The 20,427-nt window shown below is 34.9% G+C and overlaps 3 protein-coding genes across 3 annotated transcripts; 1 reads left to right on the top strand and 2 right to left on the bottom strand.

The window, feature by feature from the left end:
* Positions 1–5,126: 5,126 nt before the first annotated feature.
* Positions 5,127–7,923, bottom strand: LOC141642078 (protein RGF1 INDUCIBLE TRANSCRIPTION FACTOR 1-like). The gene is made up of 5 exons (XM_074450789.1): positions 7,801–7,923; positions 7,505–7,675; positions 7,321–7,395; positions 6,208–6,348; positions 5,127–5,824 (listed from the first exon to the last, which is right to left on the bottom strand). The coding sequence occupies exons 1-5, from the start codon at positions 7,801–7,803 to the stop codon at positions 5,516–5,518; spliced, it is 699 nt and encodes a 232-aa protein (XP_074306890.1). The 5' UTR covers positions 7,804–7,923; the 3' UTR covers positions 5,127–5,515.
* Positions 7,924–10,227: 2,304 nt separating this feature from the next.
* LOC141591938 (putative xyloglucan galactosyltransferase GT19) lies at positions 10,228–12,588 on the bottom strand. Its single transcript, XM_074412451.1, has 2 exons — positions 11,370–12,588; positions 10,228–10,844 (listed from the first exon to the last, which is right to left on the bottom strand). Exons 1-2 carry the CDS (start codon positions 12,356–12,358, stop codon positions 10,406–10,408), a joined length of 1,428 nt encoding a protein of 475 aa, XP_074268552.1. The 5' UTR covers positions 12,359–12,588; the 3' UTR covers positions 10,228–10,405.
* Positions 12,589–13,688: 1,100 nt separating this feature from the next.
* LOC141591930 (uncharacterized) lies at positions 13,689–19,672 on the top strand. Its single transcript, XM_074412438.1, has 13 exons — positions 13,689–13,907; positions 14,029–14,152; positions 14,525–14,603; positions 14,710–14,785; positions 14,904–14,987; positions 15,121–15,225; positions 17,223–17,303; positions 17,412–17,476; positions 17,974–18,043; positions 18,129–18,206; positions 18,552–18,649; positions 18,746–18,881; positions 19,360–19,672. The coding sequence occupies exons 1-13, from the start codon at positions 13,863–13,865 to the stop codon at positions 19,504–19,506; spliced, it is 1,188 nt and encodes a 395-aa protein (XP_074268539.1). The 5' UTR covers positions 13,689–13,862; the 3' UTR covers positions 19,507–19,672.
* Positions 19,673–20,427: the final 755 nt, after the last annotated feature.

Below are 20,427 nucleotides of genomic sequence, written 5' to 3'. Positions count from 1 at the left end.
TATTATATGGATGTCTATATGTTAGGATATTCTAGAGATATTATATTATGGAAACTCTACTCTATTGTATGTGTATATATAAACCCCTCATAATGCAATAATACATAGTTTTTGTCTCTCTTTTCCTCTCTCTGTCTTCTCTCTACAATTATCTCATCTCTTATTTCACAACACGTTATCAGCACGATAGACTCCCACCACTTCTCATATCTCTTTGAATGTCGTATAAATTACACCTGATTTTCTAATCTCATCTACGTAGCAAATTAAAAGAGTATAACAGCAAGGAAGCACTTGGTTTTGACATGCGTGGACTTGGTGACCAAGTGATGTTTATAAGAGTTGTCCACCAAACATGTTAAAATATTAATTTATCTCATTCAGGTATGTTTTCTATACATTGCTTACGGTTGTTCACTTTTATATTATATATACTCCGGTACACAAAACAAGTAATTATAGTATACGACAATTAATAAACTGAAGAATACTCGGTTAATGTTGACATAGTAATTCCCATATCTATGCAAAGCAATAAGAAATTTATTAGCCCGTAAAATTTATATATTTGGATCTGAAGTTTTATATTTGCAGTCAACAATTCTTGAGAAGGGACATATTATATAATTTTGGACCTGAAGTTCCAAAAAGATTTATTTTACAAAGATGAGAGATATGTCCATATTATGACTTTGGCCTGAAGTTCAAAGTTTTAAAGGTGTGTAATATTTTAACACCGTCTCATCAGTACAATATATTCATATTGTATAAGTGTAAGTGGACAGAAGTCCACGTCTATGAGTATATGAACCGCTGTTCAATTTAAAGCGGTCTTTATGAAAGGCAAATTTATTTGCGAATTGATTCTTGTTCACCTGAAGTTGAACAGTATAATGAGATATGAAATTTAGTCCATTCCTTGAAGTGAATGTGATATCTTATATATTTTACAAATTATGACCAGAATCAACTTTAATCGATCAATATTATTTACGATCAAAGAAAATCGCATACTATGTTTACAAAATTGCAACTACCTATTGGTGGTTAATGAAATTAAGGCTGTGACTTGATTGTTTGCTATAGACATTTGCTTCAAGTTGTTTGAGATATATCTTCACTTGTGACATGATGTGTCTTTATTTATGACATACTCCGTATGTAGGATTTTTATAAAACTAATCACTTAGTCTCTTGTTTTAGTGATTAAATATTAGTATGTTGTTGTTCTATGCGTCTTTCATATCCCGTATGCATGTTTCAGTTTGGTCTATATGCATGTTTCAGTTTGGTTAACAAGCTCCACTTAAAACCTTTGAGTTAACGTAAATTAATTAGTTGTTTGCCATATTAGATCACTCCTTTTGTTAATAATATGATCATATATGTAATATACAATATAGTTTGACTTTATTATATTATAAATTAGTATCTATCCGCTCCAATACTAATCAATTGTTTGAGGTACACTTTACATGATTTGTTATTGTAAATTGCAATGAGTCATATTAGAAACATTTACGTTTATCAAAAATCTTAATTGGATTTCAATGCTTATATTATGGTGTATCTAACTTGAAAACATTAGTATCAAACATAAAGATTCGTTAGTGCTTGAATCAATTTACATAATGATCACATATGAAGTCAGACTTATAATAACATGTAAAAAGCTATACATCAATTACAACTAACTGTATAATTATGTAAGGATAATGGTATTATTTAATTGTGATAGTTATAATCATTGTTTATACCCCGAAATTGTTTTAAACTTACCTCCTCTGTTAGTTATAATGTTTGGTTTATTAGGTTAATATATGATAAGTTTGAAGGCAATAATTTATTTGAAAGTTAAATTATGTTAATATTTGTTGAGCGTGTGATATAATAATTATATATGAAAATACTCAAAAAGTAATATATAGTCATGTTCCCTGAAGGAACGTTGATTATTCTTGCCTACATATACGAGACACTTGTTGTGTCATATGTCACATCATTTATCTGGCCGGATAGATTATAAAAGATTGCCATGGGTTGTTGGCAACGAAGAAACTTGACATGAAATGATCCAGATGTGACATAGTAAGGCCATCCGGGTTCTTATTATACCCGTTTTGATAAACCTGAAGTTTATCCTAAGGAAAATATAAGTGCTGAAACTCTCTCGTGTAAATTTATTAAAGGCAAGACATTACACAAAGACTGAGTATATTTAATATTGGAGATCACAGTTTGATTATTATATGGAATCGTTAGTCTCCAAATTGGGCATTGTGATTCAGCACATTGAAAAACCAACTGCATAAGACAATTAAGGTGGATATAATGATTTATTGCCCATTAAATCTATCTGGTATAGATAATTTTTACCACCTTAGGGGGAGAATGATAAGGAAAAGCTGGTAAAAACAAATAAGTATATTATCCCCAACTGGACCTGAAGTTCAGCAGTTTGTTTTCAATATGAAATACATCGAGTAGAGGTTAGGTGAATTAGAAATGATGGTATTCATTTCGTTATGAAGATGTATTATACTACCAGTTTCATCACCTTATCAAAATGTAATATGTTACATTAAAATATATGATTTAATTATAGACAGTTTAGCCCTATATGTGGTATAGCGAGCTATACATTAGTCATAGAAAATATATGTAATGAAAATTAGATTCTTGCCAAATTGAACAATAGCCACACGTGGAATGTAGTGTGAGAGTCATATCGGTTCACATATTTCAAGTAATAAGAAAACGGCAAGAATTAGCAGTTGGTACTCCTATGGAGTTAAGAAATTTGGATGTCCCGAAAGCGACATAGATATCTGAATAATAATAATAGATGACCTATATAGAAAAGGAATGGTACCAAATATATTCAGATATCATTGATCAGTACTGACAATATCACGAGATATTGAAATTATATCGATATGTTTAAGGAACCGATATGCATTTGCGCGCGGAATATAATGGACTAGATAATGGGGATCTTATAAGTAAGTCCAGTTTTGATTGTCGACATATAAGTTATGATTATAAATGAGCTCATGGACTAAATGTCCAACTATTGACCTGAAGTCAATTGAAATTATGAATATTGGAAAATGAAACTGTACAGTTTGCATTATCGAGTCATCATCATGTGTATTTAGAGATTAAATTCATTTGCATATTAATTAGTTTTATTTTATATAAGTTATTGCATTGTTTTAGAATGTTGTTTAGAATTAGTTACATATCATATGCATGCACATGATTAATTATATTGTTATATTTTGATAAATATTTTAAAAGGAGAAATGTTATCTTACGAGAAACTCCAACGAGGATAACTCCCTATAGGAGCCTCTTGAGTTTTGGGAACTCATGATTAAATATGAACCTCTACGACACGAATGAAAAGTTATCGTGATTATTTCCAAAATGGAATATTTAAATTCATGTAGAGTTTACTTGAAGGAAATTATTATTGTCTCAACCTGAAGTTTGAGCATATGAGAATAATGATTTAAATGAGTTTCATGCTAAACATGTGAAATTAATTTATGGTCCAGAAGTACCATAAGGATTGGAAAATAATAGTCAAAGTCTACAATGAGAATGTTAATTCATACATATGTGGTTTAACAAAGATAAGCGCTCAAAAGTATTGGATGATTTATTCAATAATTATCGGATTGATTCTCCTTATGATAAGGAATTAAGGAATGATGGCTACACTCTTTTTCCCTTCGTCTAGGTTTTTTTTGTCCCAATGGGTTTTTCCTAGCAAGGTTTTTAATGAGGTAGCACAATAAGCGCATTGATACGCTATGATTATTAAGACGAGTTATTCTTGACATATAATATTATGTATCTATCGAGAAATTCTCTATCACTATTGTGGAAGTATTATTTGAAAAAGATCCAAGAGTCATCACAAATGACTACACCCAGATTGTGAGTTCTAATGAAATATGAAGATAGAGATTATCAAGGATTTGAAGATATAAGTTTATCAACTACAGTGGATTTTATTCAACTATCGAGACGAGAAGTTACGTTAAAGTATGGTTCATTTCAAGATACATCAAGTTATGTAATCATCAGGGGGAGTAACACGCGTTGTACTCTTTTTCCTTATCCATGGTTTTGTCCCACTGGGTTTTCCATGAAAAGGTTTTAACGAGGCAACTATTATTATGCGTGTTTGAAGATTAGTGTACTCTTTTCCTTCGCCAGTATTTTTCCCAAAGGGTTTTTCTAGTGAGGTTTTTAACGAGGCATCTTCTTCAGTAATGGACATCCAAGGGGGAGTGTTATGAAATATTATTATGTAATATTATATGGATGTCTATATGTTAGGATATTCTAGAGATATTATATTATGGAAACTCTACTCTATTGTATGTGTATATATAAACCCCTCATAATGCAATAATACATAGTTTTTGTCTCTCTTTTCCTCTCTCTGTCTTCTCTCTACAATTATCTCATCTCTTATTTCACAACAAAAAAAACATTTAAAAAAAAAATGCCCCAGCTGGGAATCGAACTCGGGTCTGTACCCACTGGTGCTTGCGTCAATATCCAATACGTAGTAATTTATATAATGGAAAATTCAGGTAATACCCGTAAATTTTGCAATTTTTTACGTGGTATCCAACTGTTTAAGTTTGTGCACATTGACATCCTTGAAATTGATTTTTAAGCAGAACATGTCTTTTTTATCGTTTTTAAAAATTTCAATTGAGCATAAGCTATAGACCAGAAATCGGAATTGACTAATGTTTTTTTCCAAATTGATTAACTCTTCGAGATCTATAAATTGATAAAACGAAATTGGTCATTCGGAAATTTATGATCGAAGATATATTTGATTTGAGATTTTCGTTAAAAAAACCATATAAAATTTATTGTCAGCCGACAATTTTTTTCTCAAATCGTAGATTATGACGAGATAATCATTTAACGAAAAAAATTGGCCGATTCTGAATTCCGATCTAGGAATTATGCGCAATTGAGTTTTTTTAGAGCGACAAAAAAAATATGGTGTACATGAAAATCAAACATGGAGGGTATAATGTACACAAACTTAAAAAGTTGGATACCATGTGCAAAATGGCAAAGTTCGAGGATAGCACGTGAATTTTCCGTTTATATAATTAATGGGAGTTCTCAAATGTTTAATAAGCCTTTTAGAATGGTGCAATAAAACTAAATTCGAATAACTAACTACTCCGTACTAAGGTAAAAGCAATTCTCAATATAATATTTGTTAAGAAGAGATTTTAAAGTAATGTAGTGCTATAAAGCAGGAGATGTTAAAAAGAGAAATCGTAAAAATTTGTCTAAGATAACAATATATGAAAATCGGAACGAGTTTACCGAAATAGGTGGAATAACCAATTGATTAGAGATTAAGGAACATATCCAAAAAAATGGGAGAAAAAGGGACCAAAAAAAACTCCCCATATATTCCAAAAGGACAAATAGTTTCCACTTTTGGTAAAGAAAATAAGAATCCACTTCAGCATAAAGGGGCTCGGTTCGGTACCCTTTTCCTCCGGTTCAAATGAGTATCACCCGGTTCGGAGCATGTAGAAACCCGGTTCAGACCGCATTGAGCCGCAAGATTACTCCGTTTCTTCCTAACAACCTCATTTGTCGCAGTACACAACAAAGCGGTCTGAAGATCACTGTTGGCTGTTGAACCGGATGGCGAGTTAAGGACCGAGTCAGGGGTAATTTGGCACTCGTCCACGTCAGAAAATCCCATCATTGTTTTGTTTGACAGGTTTAATTGCAAACTCCCTTGAGTTGCAACAATGTGCTTAACCTGGCAAATTAACGTAATCATAATCTTGTATGCTTTAGGATTAATTGGGTCTCCGAATTCACAACTTTATAAATTCACCAATACTTGGAGTCTCTAGAGATAATTTTTTATAAAACCATCTTACACAAACTATCGTTAAACCTTCAATTACTTACACCAGATAATTTTTTTTTTATAAAACCGTCTTACACATGCTGCCAAGCTGGGTCTTTGATCACTGGGAATTAAAAGTTGTCTAGAATAAAATGTTATGCAACTTTATAAAAACAAATTTGTGCAATTATCTCAAATTTCAATTGTTGATTATTATTATTATCACTAACTAATTAATTAAATATTAATTGAACTAAAATGAAGAGAAAAAAAGAAGTGAATTTTCTAACCTTGCAAGAAAGACAGCAAAAGATGAAAGGGTCTTGAAGATTTCTATTACATGTGAAGCATGAACTTTCTGAGCCTTTGTAATGTCTGTTTAATGGTCTCTCCTTCAAAAATACCACTTTTGCATTGTTTGAAATATATGCCTTCATAATCAACACAAAAAAAATCGATTAAAACTAAGACGGTTTCATGAAAAGGATCATTTTAAGCATATGACGGTTTTAAAATGATACATAATGGTTTAATTTGACTGCATGAAAGAAAATCGTCTTAAGTTTCAGACGGTTTCATGAGAAAGACCAATTTAAGCTTCTGACGATTTTAAATTCGATTATGTGTAAAGAAAATTACTTGAATAGTAGAGCAATCCATCAAAAAACATAATTTAACCACAATTTTCTTTAAATTCAACATAAAATCAACTAATTGAATCAACAAAAAAAACAGAATCTTTATTTGTTGGTTCAACAACTAAAAAGAATTATGGCAACATCGCAACATGAATGAAGAGCGTCTTAAGTTTAAGACGGTTTTATGAAAAAGACCGTTTTAAACTTATGACGATTCTAAATTAGATTATGGGTAAGAAAAATTACTTGAATGCCAGAGTAATCCATCAAAAAACATAATTTAATTACAATTCTCTTCAAATTTCAACATAAAATCAATTAAATTCAAATCACCAAAAAAACAGAAACTTTATATGTTGGTTGAACTAAAGAGAATTATGGGTATTGCTTCAAAAACTTAGAATCGATGTAATTTGACAACATGAAGGAAACCCATCTTAAGTTTAAGACGGTTTCATGAAAAAGACCGTTTTAAGCTCATGACAATTCTAAATTAGATTATGGGTAAGAACAATTACTTGAATGCCAAAGCAATTCATCTAAAAACATAATTTAATCAGAATTCTCTCTAAATTTCAACATAAAACCAATTAATTAAATCATTAAAAGACAGAAACTTTATTTGTTTGTTGAACTAATGAGAATTATAGAATTGATGTAATTTGACAACATGAACGAAAACGTCTTAAACTTAAGACGGTTTTATGAAAAAGACCGCTTTAAGTTTACGACGGTTATAAGTGAGATTATGTATAAGAAAATTACTTGAATTCCAGAGCAATCCATAAAATTCCGAGCATCAGACAGCTTTAGAACATCATGGTACACATATCTTCTCACCTAATCATTAATTAAATAAAAAAAACATATCAAATTTTCAACACCTTTTAATTAATGAAAATTAAGTGAAATAATTAAACTAATGTAAATAAATTCGATTAAATTATACCTGAAGAATTATGTGTTTTCGATGTCGAAAAAGACAAGATTGACAAACACTAGAACAACAATCAAAACAGTAGAAATTTTTCTCCTTTTTTTCAGCATGAATTGAACAAGGCTCAAAGAATTCTTCTTTTAACAGTGAATCCAACCATTGTGGAATTGAACGATAACCCACCTGCAAATTTCATAATTAATTTCATATAAAAATGTAAGACCATAAAATGAAATGAGTAAATTATACACATTCCGCCTTAGAAAGAATAAAAAGACGTAAATAAATAATTGAGACGGAAAGGATACCATCTTTAGAGTGAAATTGCAGAGGAATGTGGTACAACAAAAAGAGTTGAATGGAAATGTTGTGAGGTAATTTGAAGGTGGCAGAGGTGGTACAGAGTAGTAGTGGCACAAGAGTATAGTACGAAAAAGTTGTCGTTTTATGAGAATTTGTATGTGTGTGTGCACACAATAGTAAAATGATTTTGGTTGGTATTTATGGATAAGGACATGATTTTAATTCTATGTACTATTTATTTCATTAATTAGAGTATTTTCCCAATTGGTTCTTCTTTGGGTTTTGATGATTGTGTGGGGGTGTATGGTTGGGTGATGACATAGAGCAATTTTGTAGGTGTATTATTTTGCTTTTATTTGAGTTTATTTCAAATTAAGTGATTTAAGGAATTTAATGGGGACTGTTTGGAATTTGGTTGGGTAAAATTCGAAAAGTTTAGTGGAGTTGAATTCAGCTCAAGGTTAAGCTGATATGACTGTTATTGATAACAAAATTTGAGATGAATCAAAGCTAACCGAAGATAACAAGTGACTCAATTTATGATAGTAGATAGATGATTTGATAATGCATTAGTTTAATAATATGACTAAATAAGATCAAATTGACAATTTTTCTGAATTGTTGTAATTTAATACTAATGTAAATACATCTAAGAATCATTTTAACATCATGAAATTATAGGTTCGAATTTGAAAATTTGTAACCCCTTACTCAATAATGATTTGAACCGAACCTGACTCAACTTGTCACTTAATGATAACCTAGCTTAACGTTGAACTTAACCAAACCCTATATCACTAAACCCGCTTTGTCCGAACTATGACAAGTGACCCATTGCCACCTCTGAATATTTAGAGGTTAGTAATGATGCAAGACTGAAAAGACTAGACAAAGATCGAAAAACAAAGCAAGTGGACCGAAGATTAGACCTAAAAAGTCGGTCTTGATTGAACTGAACCCAAATTTTTCGCCCAGTCTTCTAATGTATTGAAAACTAAAATTTTAACCAATTTAGTATAGTACTATACAATAATTAACTTTAACTTTCATTAAATTAAATTAAATAATTAACTAAACTAACTTTCAAAAAAACTAATTAAACTATAGTTTAATTTAAAATAACCATTAATATCAAGTTTATAATGTTTTTTCAAAAAAAAAAAAAATAATGCTGCAAGGATTAATCTTGAACAAAAGTTTTTGAATGTGTTGACTGTTGAGTTAGACTAGTTGATCAATCTTGGACCGGACATGATCGAAAACCGGCTTTCGAAAATTTTGACTGAAGAGTGAGGACCAGGCCTAAGTTCATTCATTTTCAGGTTTGGTCCAGTAGGAGTGGTCCTATTCATTTATCCTATCCAGTCTTCAACTTGCTCAGCAGTCAGCCCAATTAGTAATCACGTTTTCCTAGGTAGATAGTATATACGGAGTATAACATTATAATGCGCACCAATTCTTATGTAAAACGGTTTTATACCCAATTATTCACCATGCATAACACATCTTACAGTCAAAAGACTAATATAACATTCTGGTTAATATAACATTCTGGTTTTGTGGCTCTTTACATACAGATCTAACACTCGAACACTGATCTCGATGTGTGTAGTGTGCATCTACTCTCGACTCCCCGGTACCTCAATATTTGGATGCTCCTCTGGTAGATCTTCACATTTTCCGACTTATCTCTACTTGAAGTCCTATGCATTAGTGTATTGTATCAAATGTCTTACATGAAACATGCTGCCTCTAATAGTTCAGCCTTGTGATTCTTTAAGTTCAGGACCGGGAAATGAAAAGGCGGTTTTTGGATACAAAAGGCCTGGGTCATAGCTTGCTGCTCTTTTGAGTTGTTTACTACTTTACTGTCATGATGTTTCAATGCATGTTGCTTGTACAGGTCTCAGCCTAAGCAATTTCCATTTACAGCATTGCCAGAAATGCATACACTCATTGGCTCATTGCTGGAAGAGATCAATCTTCTCCGCTTCGCAATGGTTGTGGACTGACTGGACTCTGTGATATCTCATTGTAGCCGATATAGTGGCCTAAACTGGGACTGCAGACAAACCAGGGTATCATCTGTACAGTTGTGACTTGTGAGTTGTGACCTGTACTTGCCGAGAATTCTCTTCAGAGAAGCTTCTGTTAAACTGGCAACCGTGAAGCTCATGTCAAACTGGCAACTGAAAACAGAATTTAATGGCCAAAAAAACCAACTTCAGGTGGTTGACAGTCGTCACCCCTCGCTTGACCCCTAGCTGCGCCAACTATGGTCAATTAACATTTAGCCAAATTGATGATAACCCAATATATGGACTACCAGTGCTGCAATATCCGCAACTGTGGGGCATGACAGTATCACCATGGAAAACATGTTTTTTCGCACCTTCTGATTCGACAATACAGCAGAATACCGCAACACAACATTGAACTGACCATCACTATGAAGGCGATATGGATTGCCATTTATCAGGAAAAAATGAATGACATAAATAATCTGATATACAGAATTGCGGTAGATTTAGTGGTACTACATTACAACATATTTACCTATGTAAAAAAAAACGAAGAAAAATGAAATTTGGTACACAAAATGTCAGCAATTTACTTGATATCATTCGAGTTAGCATCAAAAACCTGGGTCAACCGTTCTTTAATCCTTTGCAATGTACCTTCAATAGCGATATCAAAGGCATCCTTCTTAGTCCTCAACCCGAGTGAACTACCATGTTTCCGATACATTACTTTCGGTATCATCTCCATCACCTTCTCCCTCATTCTCCTCACCTTGGCTTTCGGTATCCCCATCAATACGTCCACTATCTTTATCCCTTTAAACACCACATCCTCCTTTGGTATTGTCACTGAAAACTCCCCAAATTCTGCTGGCGGAAGATGCCATTTGAACTGAGTTTTTGCTGACTGGTCCTCAAAGAAAACGGGTATGCAACCTGCAACCATCCCGTCAAATGTTGACCGCCTTGCTGGTGTTTCCCCTGGTGGTTGTAAGCAGAAACTCGCCTCCAGCATTGGTTTCATGTACCTAATTACAGCACAACAATCACACAGTCTAAAATCAGCCTAGTCACCTGATAGACGGTCTCATACACTAAATTTCACCTTGAAACACGTCTAATACAAAAACAATTAAGCACAAAATTAGTGTCAAATCGCTTTTAAATTTTTCTGATTGTTTGGTTATTCCCACACAATTCACATGAACTGCAATTACCGATAAATTCCAATTCTTCTAATTAGGTAATATTCGCGTGGAAATCCAATTTGGGCAAATTCAAACTAAGCAAATTTAGCACATTCACGCGAAATTGAAACACACGAACTACAATTCATGAGGATTATAAACGCGATAACTTATTAGATTGACACAATTCACACAAATTGGAACATCCCAGGAAGTGGAACAAAAATCTAATTACAATCAGTAACATCAAAATCGAATGACAAAACACACAAACAACAATTCACGAGGATTATAAACGCGATAACTTATTAGATTACCCCAATTCACACGAATTGGAACTTCCGAGTAGGTAGAACAAAAATCTACCTGATAGGATCATGTTCACAAATACCGTTAGAACAATCAACAATATCACAAACCTTCTGAAACCGTCCAGAAATATCAACCTTACTCGAATTCACCCCACATTCCTCTCTAATACTCCTCCTAATATTCGGGTTTCCAGAAGACGCGGTCCCACCACCACCAGCAAACAACATAAGCGAACTCCGTCTCGACCGTCTAACCCTCAACACCCACGACTCCAATAAAGCTAAACTAGGTGGATGAAACGACGTCGGATGAGGTATAGCTTGTTCCTGCCAAGGCCACGCCCGACTCTCTAAGGTCAATGCCGTAACATTAAAAAACTCGGGGGACATCAGAAACGATGTCCCCCATAACCTCCCTTCCCCATCCCCATCCCCGTCCCACGACCCTACCGCTTTCGCATCCCCTCCCGCCCGATCGGGCGGGAGGGGTTGCGAAAAGTCCCACGCGGTACGGGCCATGACTAAAAAATGGTCATGTCCGCGGAACCTGTCCCAGGTTCCGGGGTCGTGGGACGTAAGATACGAGTATAATTTCATCCCGTGTAAATGGGAGGAATTATACTCGTCCCCGTATAAATACCTCATCGCGTCCAGCGAGGTATAATACGGGACGTATACCGCATCTGCTGCATTGGGATCAGATGTTAAACAAGGGTATTCAAGCATACGACGGTGGAAAATTAATTCCAACATATGTGAATCCGTTCGATACCATGAATGCGAACGGTTATGTGTCTTGTGACCCAACCCATGGTTCGATAAATACGGACAAAAATCGTCGAATAATGGATAATATGAGGAGCAGTTTGATAAAAGGTCTGTGTTGAATTTTGTGGGTAGTTTTCGGATATGGATCCAACGGTTTGTACAGTCTGTATCTTGGGTTTGGGTTTGATCAACGGCTGAGATCTGATGTAGAAGAGAGAGAATGGTGATTGTGAGGATTTTAATGGTGAAAAAATGGTGGGTTTTTTGGGGTGCCATTGTTGAAGATTGTTTTGGGGGTGGTTTTTAGATGAGTGGAGGCATTTTACTGTAAAAGTGTTAAAAATGGAGATTAATTAATGAGGGAGGTGGATTAAGGAGTGGGATTATGGTTAATTTTTGGGTTGATGTGAATGAGATATGATTAGAATTGTGAAATTTTGTGTTGGATTTGATACACTATTGATGATGGTTTGATTTTGTTGTTGGAGATGAGAGGCTTATTTGGGGTTCGTTGTTGGGCGGAGAGGGGTGAGGGGGTGACTCGATAGGTGAAATTTGATCGGATTATTCAGAAGAATTGAGATTATATTTTGAAAATGGATTAATATTGGATTTGTTTTAAATTGACTTGAATTGGAGTTGGGTCAAAATGGTAATAAACGATAATAACTCAACCCGATCGTTTACACTGAAAATAAAAAATCAGAAGTTATTAGTTAAATTTCTGAAATTTTTTCAACTTAATCTTGTGATATTATTCGCCCTGCTTTTCTGAGTTTTTTCGCCCTCCTTAACAGCAAAACCCGTCTTCGCCTCTCTCACTTCAACATTTTTGGAAAAGTTAGTTTAAAAGTTTTCTTACAATTACCAAAAATTTAATTACAAAATTAAAGTCAGGTTTAGCATTATTCATGTGTTATAACAGAAGCAAGAAAGAACAAATAAAGAACAATAAAAGACAAACGCACAGATTTACGTGGTTCACTAACGGTGTGTTAGCTACGTCCACAGGGCAGAAGGGAGAGAGTTTTATTGATATGTGAGGAGTTTTGATTCTGATTGAGACGGTATGATAAAAGATAATCTGCAGGTAGAGGATTAGAGAGTTTATATAATACTCTCTAAACCTAATACAGAATGACCTAATAAAGGCCCAAGACTACCCCCACATAGTTATTTGAAGCGGCGGTTAACAGAATCAAGGCACAAACCCAACATCATGGTTAATTATATACTTGGTCAACTCGCTTCATTGCCTCCCCCAAACCCTACCCTTCACTCCTCGAGGCTCTCCATCACCACCAAGACCCCTTAACACACGATCTATTGAACCAACTATCAATCCCACCTTACCTCTCGAGTCCCACCACCATTCAACAAGCCGACCATAATAAACAAGTAAGATGGCAAATGTTAATATAAAGGTTGTAAAATATAATTTCAGGTTTTTTCTAAAAGTTAGTAACCTTTTAAATAAACATCTCTTTATTATATGTTTTTCTAATATAAGGTCAACATAGCATAATTCTATAATTATCTTATACTCGCCTTACATATATTGAGTAGCACAATTAATTTTCAAGTAACTTTATCACCATCCTTAATAGATAGTGTTACAATTACAAACTAAAAATTGATCACATTTGATACTCCGTCCAACTACTCCAGTCTCCAACACTAAATTCACAAGATCTCTTTTAACATCACTACCATTTTTAGACTACAAAGCTAGTGAAAACAAGTCAAGTAGTCAACACACCATTGCTACTTACCTCCAACAATGTCAGCTACAACTACACCAACCACCTTCTCTCCCTCTCTTCAGGTATCTTTCTCACTATACTACTAATCTTTCTGTCTCTATATTTATTTTGATGACTACTATACCTTTACTTGCTCACTCTTCACATTAATCTCAGCTGACCGTCCGATCAAATCTATTTCAGGTGACTGGACCTCAACTGACCGTCCGATCTTCTTCACCATCTAATCTCACAATCACTTCCCGACACCGCCCCTCGTTTCCTATTCTCCGCGCTTTGCCTAACAACCTCTCTTCTGTCGACTCCGGTATTTTTCATTCCTAATCTTCAAAATTCTTAACATGCCATCGCACCCCTTAACCAATAAAATACGTTTCTTTACTCTATTTGGGCCCGGTTTGGATTTTATTAGTTTGAATTAGAAAGTTTCATGAGTCGAAAGACAGACCCGGTCTAAGTTCAGTTCAGTTTAGATCAGGTCGTGTTTCCGTTCTAAAGAACAAGGCGGTAATAATCAATGGTAATCGTTGCTAATTCCGATTTTCTTATTGACTGAATTGTACAATAATGCGGTACCCGATTACTCGGTGGATACAAGAATTCCGCATTTACCTGATCTCTGATTGTTTATACATTTACTTGTATACTTATTTTGTGTTTTTAATGGTGTTTTGGTAAGGTTTAAGTAGTGAGCTAGATGCGGTATCAAATTTCAGTGAGATAGTTCCTGATACTGTCATTTTCGACGATTTTGAGAGGTATTTGCTTTAATCAAACAATGAATTTTGAAATTAATTTGTCTGCAATTTTGGACTGTTAATTTACACTTCATAATTGAAGTACATAATGCAATGTATTATATAGGTTTCCTCCAACTGCAGCTACGGTTAGCTCGTCGCTTTTGCTAGGCATTTTGAGCCTCCCTGACACTATTTTCAAGGTGATCTTAATTGTCTGATTATATTGCAGTTGTTGCGCCATTCATTCGGCTGATATTGCAGTCGCATTGACCTTTAAAACTAGTTTACATGCGTTAATTATATAGTTTTGACATGCAGAGTGCGGTCGACACTGCGCTGGCTGATAATGCCTGTGCTAGAATTGAAAGGCCTGATATTAGAATGTCATGTTTTTTCAATAAGGTTCGGTTTTTATCCTCTTCTTTTTGTATTTTTTTAATCAGTTACCCGATACATAGAGCAAAGTTTTTTTAACAGAAGATTGAATGTCGATTATTAGAGAAGTGACATTTTCAATGCGTTGATGATTTAATAGGCGCTAGTAAATGTTGGGACTGATTTGGCTAAGCTAGTACCTGGTAGGGTGTCGACTGAGGTGGATTCTCGCCTAGCTTATGATACTCATGGGATTGTTCGCAAGGTAATGGTGAATCTTTTGGTGAACTTAGTAGTTGAATTTGTACAAAGTTTGGTATATGATGTTTAGTAAATGAGCGTCCTGTCATGCTAGTGACGGTAATGATGTATTGTCCAAAGATAACCGTATGGTAATTGGTAAGTAGTATTCCTGGTTAGCAGGATGCATAGATATGGAAATGTATGTGCACTTTTCAAAGTGACTGTTCGTCCGTTACATGTTGTCTCTAATAGGAATATTTATAATAGTTGGGCCTCAACCATCACCTTAAGGTTTTGGTTGAGTTGGTTCATCTATCATGGTATCAGAGCCAGGTTCAAATCCTGGCTACCTCAAAACTCCTCAAAAACTCGAAGTGGAAACCCAGCACACGGTACGGGGGAGCCAGTGCACAACTAACCACTCTTCAAGCCCGACGGGCATTTGAGTGAGGGAGTGTAATAGGATTATTTATAATAGTTGGGCCTCAACCATCACCTTAAGGTTTTGGTTGAGTTGAGTTGGTTCATCTATCAGTCTCTAGATCATATTGATCAATGTCAATGGATCAGAAAAGTTGATCTGGTTTTGCTTTTATGATGGTGCATAGTCAAATTCAAATTTGTCGAGGAATGTTTGATTTGACGGGAATCTCAGTTATTTTGATGATTTCAAGTAGTTTCATATTTTTATCACGAAATAATAAGCTCTTATCAAATGGAAGATTGACCAACATACCCCAACCAGCCTAATAACAGTTGGTAAAGGGAATTACAAAAGATGATTTATTAGCTTAACTAAGATTGAAGGCTTGAATTGCTTGATGTTGCGGCCAACATAAGAGTAATTCTGTACAATGGCTGATAATTTTAGAATTCCGAGTAATACAAAAATATCAAAAGTTTTAAGTTATCAACTGCATTTTGGTGGTGAATTGTCCATGTTGATTGGCAGGGGGTTGTAGACACAATGTAGCGTACCTTAGAAAGCTGGAGAGAATGTAGTTGACAAAGTGTAATATCTCTTCTAGTTTGTAGATTGGCCTCAGTAAAGATGAAAACTATTAGGAATACACTATACAGTTTCTAGACAGCCACTAGCCCACCACATTATTTTATCAGAGTGTGCCATGTGTGGATTTGGCCGGTAGGCAAGCTGGGAAAATCCCATACTAAAAAGTGATAACCTTAAAACTTTAAAAGACCCTAAGGAATGAGGATAGAAGATTAAAGAAAGGATATGATTCTAGGTCATGAAAACGTTAAGTTGTTCCCCGAGGATCCTTTTGTTCATGTTTTTGGATCCAAATCTACTAAGCCTTCTGAAAGTACCACTTAGTCTCCTATACAACATTCTTATATTTAGCACCAGACCTTATCAAAAGTTTCAAAACTGGAAGTAAAACAGTCACTGGAAGTCATAAAATGGTCTCTAAAAATATACTCGCTAAATGAAAAAGGGTCATTGGTAACGAGAAATGGTTATTAACATTATTCTAGTTATTACAAGTTAACCGGGTCATATTGACATACTAGGGGTTATATTGAATTCTGAGTAAATTAGTCATTACACTAGACTGTCTCTCTTTTTGCGGTATGATGTGGGATAATAGGAAAAGCATAGGTTTAATTTGTTTAGGAATTAAGCTGCCAGAATCATATGGATACACATCATAAAATTAGAGTTGATTTCTCACAGTACAAGGAAGAACTGTTCTCTTACAAGGGAACTGTCTGTACGAAAGTCATTTAGTTGACATTTGTGTTACAATTATTATGTTATCATGAAAGGTTTAATGCAAAGCAGTTCAGTTTGCGAAGGCTAGTTTTTTTCCTTGAATTCTATAGTAAATGGAAGATGCGTGTCGATCAACTAACGCTGTGGACTATTCTCTGATGTATGCCTGTATTATTTGTTCATGAAACATACAAGCTTTGACTTCCCGACTCCATCCTATATTGTTTTTCGTGATATGATCATCCTAAATCAGTATCACAGCTATACTGTTCCTGAAATCTTAGGTGCATGATCTGTTGAAGCTATACAATGATTTTGACATCCCAGCAGAGCGTCTGCTGTTCAAAATTCCTTCAACATGGCAGGTGCATGAAATTTTTTAATTCTTATTTGCAGTGGTGATGAGTACTCCTGTCACATTTCCTCGCTTTTTATACTTCAGTTGATTATATTACAGTGTCGTTTGTTTTCAGGGTATAGAGGCTGCAAGGGTGCTGGAATCTGAAGGCATACAAACTCACCTAACATTTGTTTATAGGTATTGTGCATTGAATCTTTATTACTCTCCTGATTACAATACCGGTCGCAAATTGTGAAGCACGCTACGACATGATGGCAGTATGGCAAGTTAAATATAGTCTAACACTCTTGTTTTTTTACTAGTCATATAAAATTAATATAATGACAAATATTTCAAAATAGAGGTGATGAAATGCAAGCTTGAGCCGGATCTGAGTTAGGCCTAACATGAATTTATTTGACCCACTGACAAGCAGGCTAGCGGTTTAGGATAGATTAGCGGGCCAGATGGAGCAGGTCCAATGATTTGTCACCCTTGTAAAACAACATTCCAAATGTGTAGGAGATTAATTTGTGTCAACTAAAATGAACAATGATTGCACCTAAAAAAATACATAAAGGGGAAAGTGCGTTGCAATAATGATCCTTCAAGTATAATTCGTCACCAGTTTTATTTCCACTTTTGCCCTGATATACTTCTATCTTCACTTCAATGGTTTATCTGTGATACTGCAGCTTTGCTCAAGCTGCTGCAGCAGCACAAGCAGGAGCATCTGTCATTCAAATCTTTGTGGGTCGCATAAGGGTAATTTTTTACCACCTAGAACTTTAAAAGTGCCTACTGGAACCTTTTGTTTTGTTTCTCGAGTAAAGTTGATGCACCTTTTTAGGATTGGGCTCGCAATCACGCTGGCGACCCTGAAATAGAAGCTGCTCTAAAAAGAGGAGAGGATCCTGGATTGGCATTGGTGGGTCATTTTACTGTTCTATTATATATTGTTGCATATAATGTTCTAGCCATTCTAGTGAAGTGACTACTCTCTTTTAGTTGTTCATTAAAATGGAGAGCCAGCATACTGTATTTTGCTTGTTTAATTTTGGTCGAAGCCTGGAACGTGAATTCACCTTCATGTTGTATTAGTAGTTTGTGCCTGTAAAGAATAATACTGCGTATTGACAACCTTTCTGGAACCTCAATTCGAGCTGCGTGCATAATAACATGTTTCTATTGTACCTGAAGATGTAAATATTACGACCGACTTGAGGTGTATAGAGATATACCTTAAATCTTTTGTTGCATGCATAATTTTCAGGCGACAAAAGCATACAATTACATTCATAAATACGGCCACAAATCAAAGCTAATGGCTGCAGCAGTTCGCAATAAGCAGGACCTGTTTAGTCTTGTTGGGTAATACATTCATTTCTTATTTTCGGTGTCTCAAGTTAGTCCAACTGAATTCCTAGTACTCAACTACTCAGTAAGCTTCATGTTATGATTATTCAGTGTTGATTATATCATCGCGCCACTAAAAGTTCTTCAGTCGCTTAAAGAATCGACGACTTCCCCAGATGAGAAGTATGGATTTGTGAGGAGACTTTCCCCTGAATCTGCTGCTGCTTTTGAGTTTAGTAAAGAAGAGGTATGCTCTCTATCTTGCATTCTCCTTGTTAAGCTGAGGTGTGACTTGTGAGCCATAGAAACTGAAAAAATGGAACATACATTAATAAATAACATTAGAAGAGTTGGCCATACATACTATACTCAATACACTAATAAAAAGAGAAAGGGTAACGTATTCCCGCTCATTTACGAGAAAAAGAGCTCTGATTTCAGAACATATAAATATTAAATCTCACATGTGCCTAGGTGAGTTACTCATAATGCCGTTTGGTCTTGGGATTGAACCTTGTTTGGACATACGAGGGTAACTCTCTTTTCTCATTGCGGGTGTGACTCGGCCTCATTTTATGTGAGTTCACATTTGATATAGAAACTCGAGAAGTCCTGTACGAGTGCTGCTAGTTATGCATTCCCTTCTTATATCCACAAATTTTAGCTTTTACCAGTTATATAGCCTTGGTCTTAAGGTGGGATGCTAATTTGTTTATTTGAATCAGCTTGTGAAGTGGGACCAGAAAAGCTTGGCATCAGCGATGGGGCCTGCTGCCGTGGAGCTTCTTGCAGCGGGCATTGATGGTTACGCTAATCAAGCAAATAGAGTTGAGGATTTATTTGGGAAGATTTGGCCGCCTCCTAATGTCTGAAGGGCTGATCCAATCCGACCAGACCCGACCTGTTTACCATGATGTAGTTTCACTTCTTGAGATGTAACTTGCTTTCATTTCTGCGGAGTATCGAGGTTGCCTGTAAACTTGTGATTACGAATTAGACCGTCTGAGTGACTGTTCAAGTATGATGTTGGGACATTAATCCTTTGTTCTTTCCGATTTATTTCTTTTTTTTTTTTTTGGGACAAAATGTGTGTTGATGTTGTCAAGTCCTATCTGATGACCGATCTTTGTCGTAAATTTTATCAACTAAGAAACGACCAATATGCACCTCACTCTATTGCTCTTTGAACTTCAAGAATGGATAGTGCACAGTTAACTTGGGACTATAGTCATCAGGTGGTTCTGATACTACCTAAGAAAACTATCTCGACCAAAAGGTTCTTAATTTGGCATGCCAAAAGGAGAAAAAAGAACATACATCGGATGTATTACCTCAGATTTTACTTGTTTTTGAGCATTTTTGTATTTTTTTTGAGCTTATTACCTCAAACTTTAATTGTTTTTTAGCATAAGTGTGTTTTCTGAGCTTATGAAAGTTCAATTGGTCTCCCTTGTGACGGGTTATCATTTGTGGCGGATATTTTGTGAGATAAAATGGTAACAAAATGGGTTAGTGGAGAAAGAGGACCACATGAATAGTGTTGCAGAGAGAGAAAAAGTGGGTACTTTGTGAGGTAAAATGGTATCCGTCACTCAAGAGTGACGGATATGTGCCGTCACAAACAAGAATTTGTGATGAAAGTTTATAAGTTAGATTTTAATTTTTTTTTTCCACGAAAACTCAAATTTAAGTAAGTTTATATGTAATGTTTTTGAGTTTATTATAGTTTTTTGAGTTTAATGTTTTAGTGAATGAACTCAGAAACTATATAGTAAGACTCATAATTTTCAAAA

This window comes from Silene latifolia, chromosome 1 (assembly GCF_048544455.1).
Source record: "Silene latifolia isolate original U9 population chromosome 1, ASM4854445v1, whole genome shotgun sequence".
NCBI classification, from domain to species: domain Eukaryota; kingdom Viridiplantae; phylum Streptophyta; class Magnoliopsida; order Caryophyllales; family Caryophyllaceae; genus Silene; species Silene latifolia.
The sequence above is the reverse complement of the archived record's forward strand: the minus strand, read 5'-3'. Positions and strand labels throughout refer to the sequence as shown.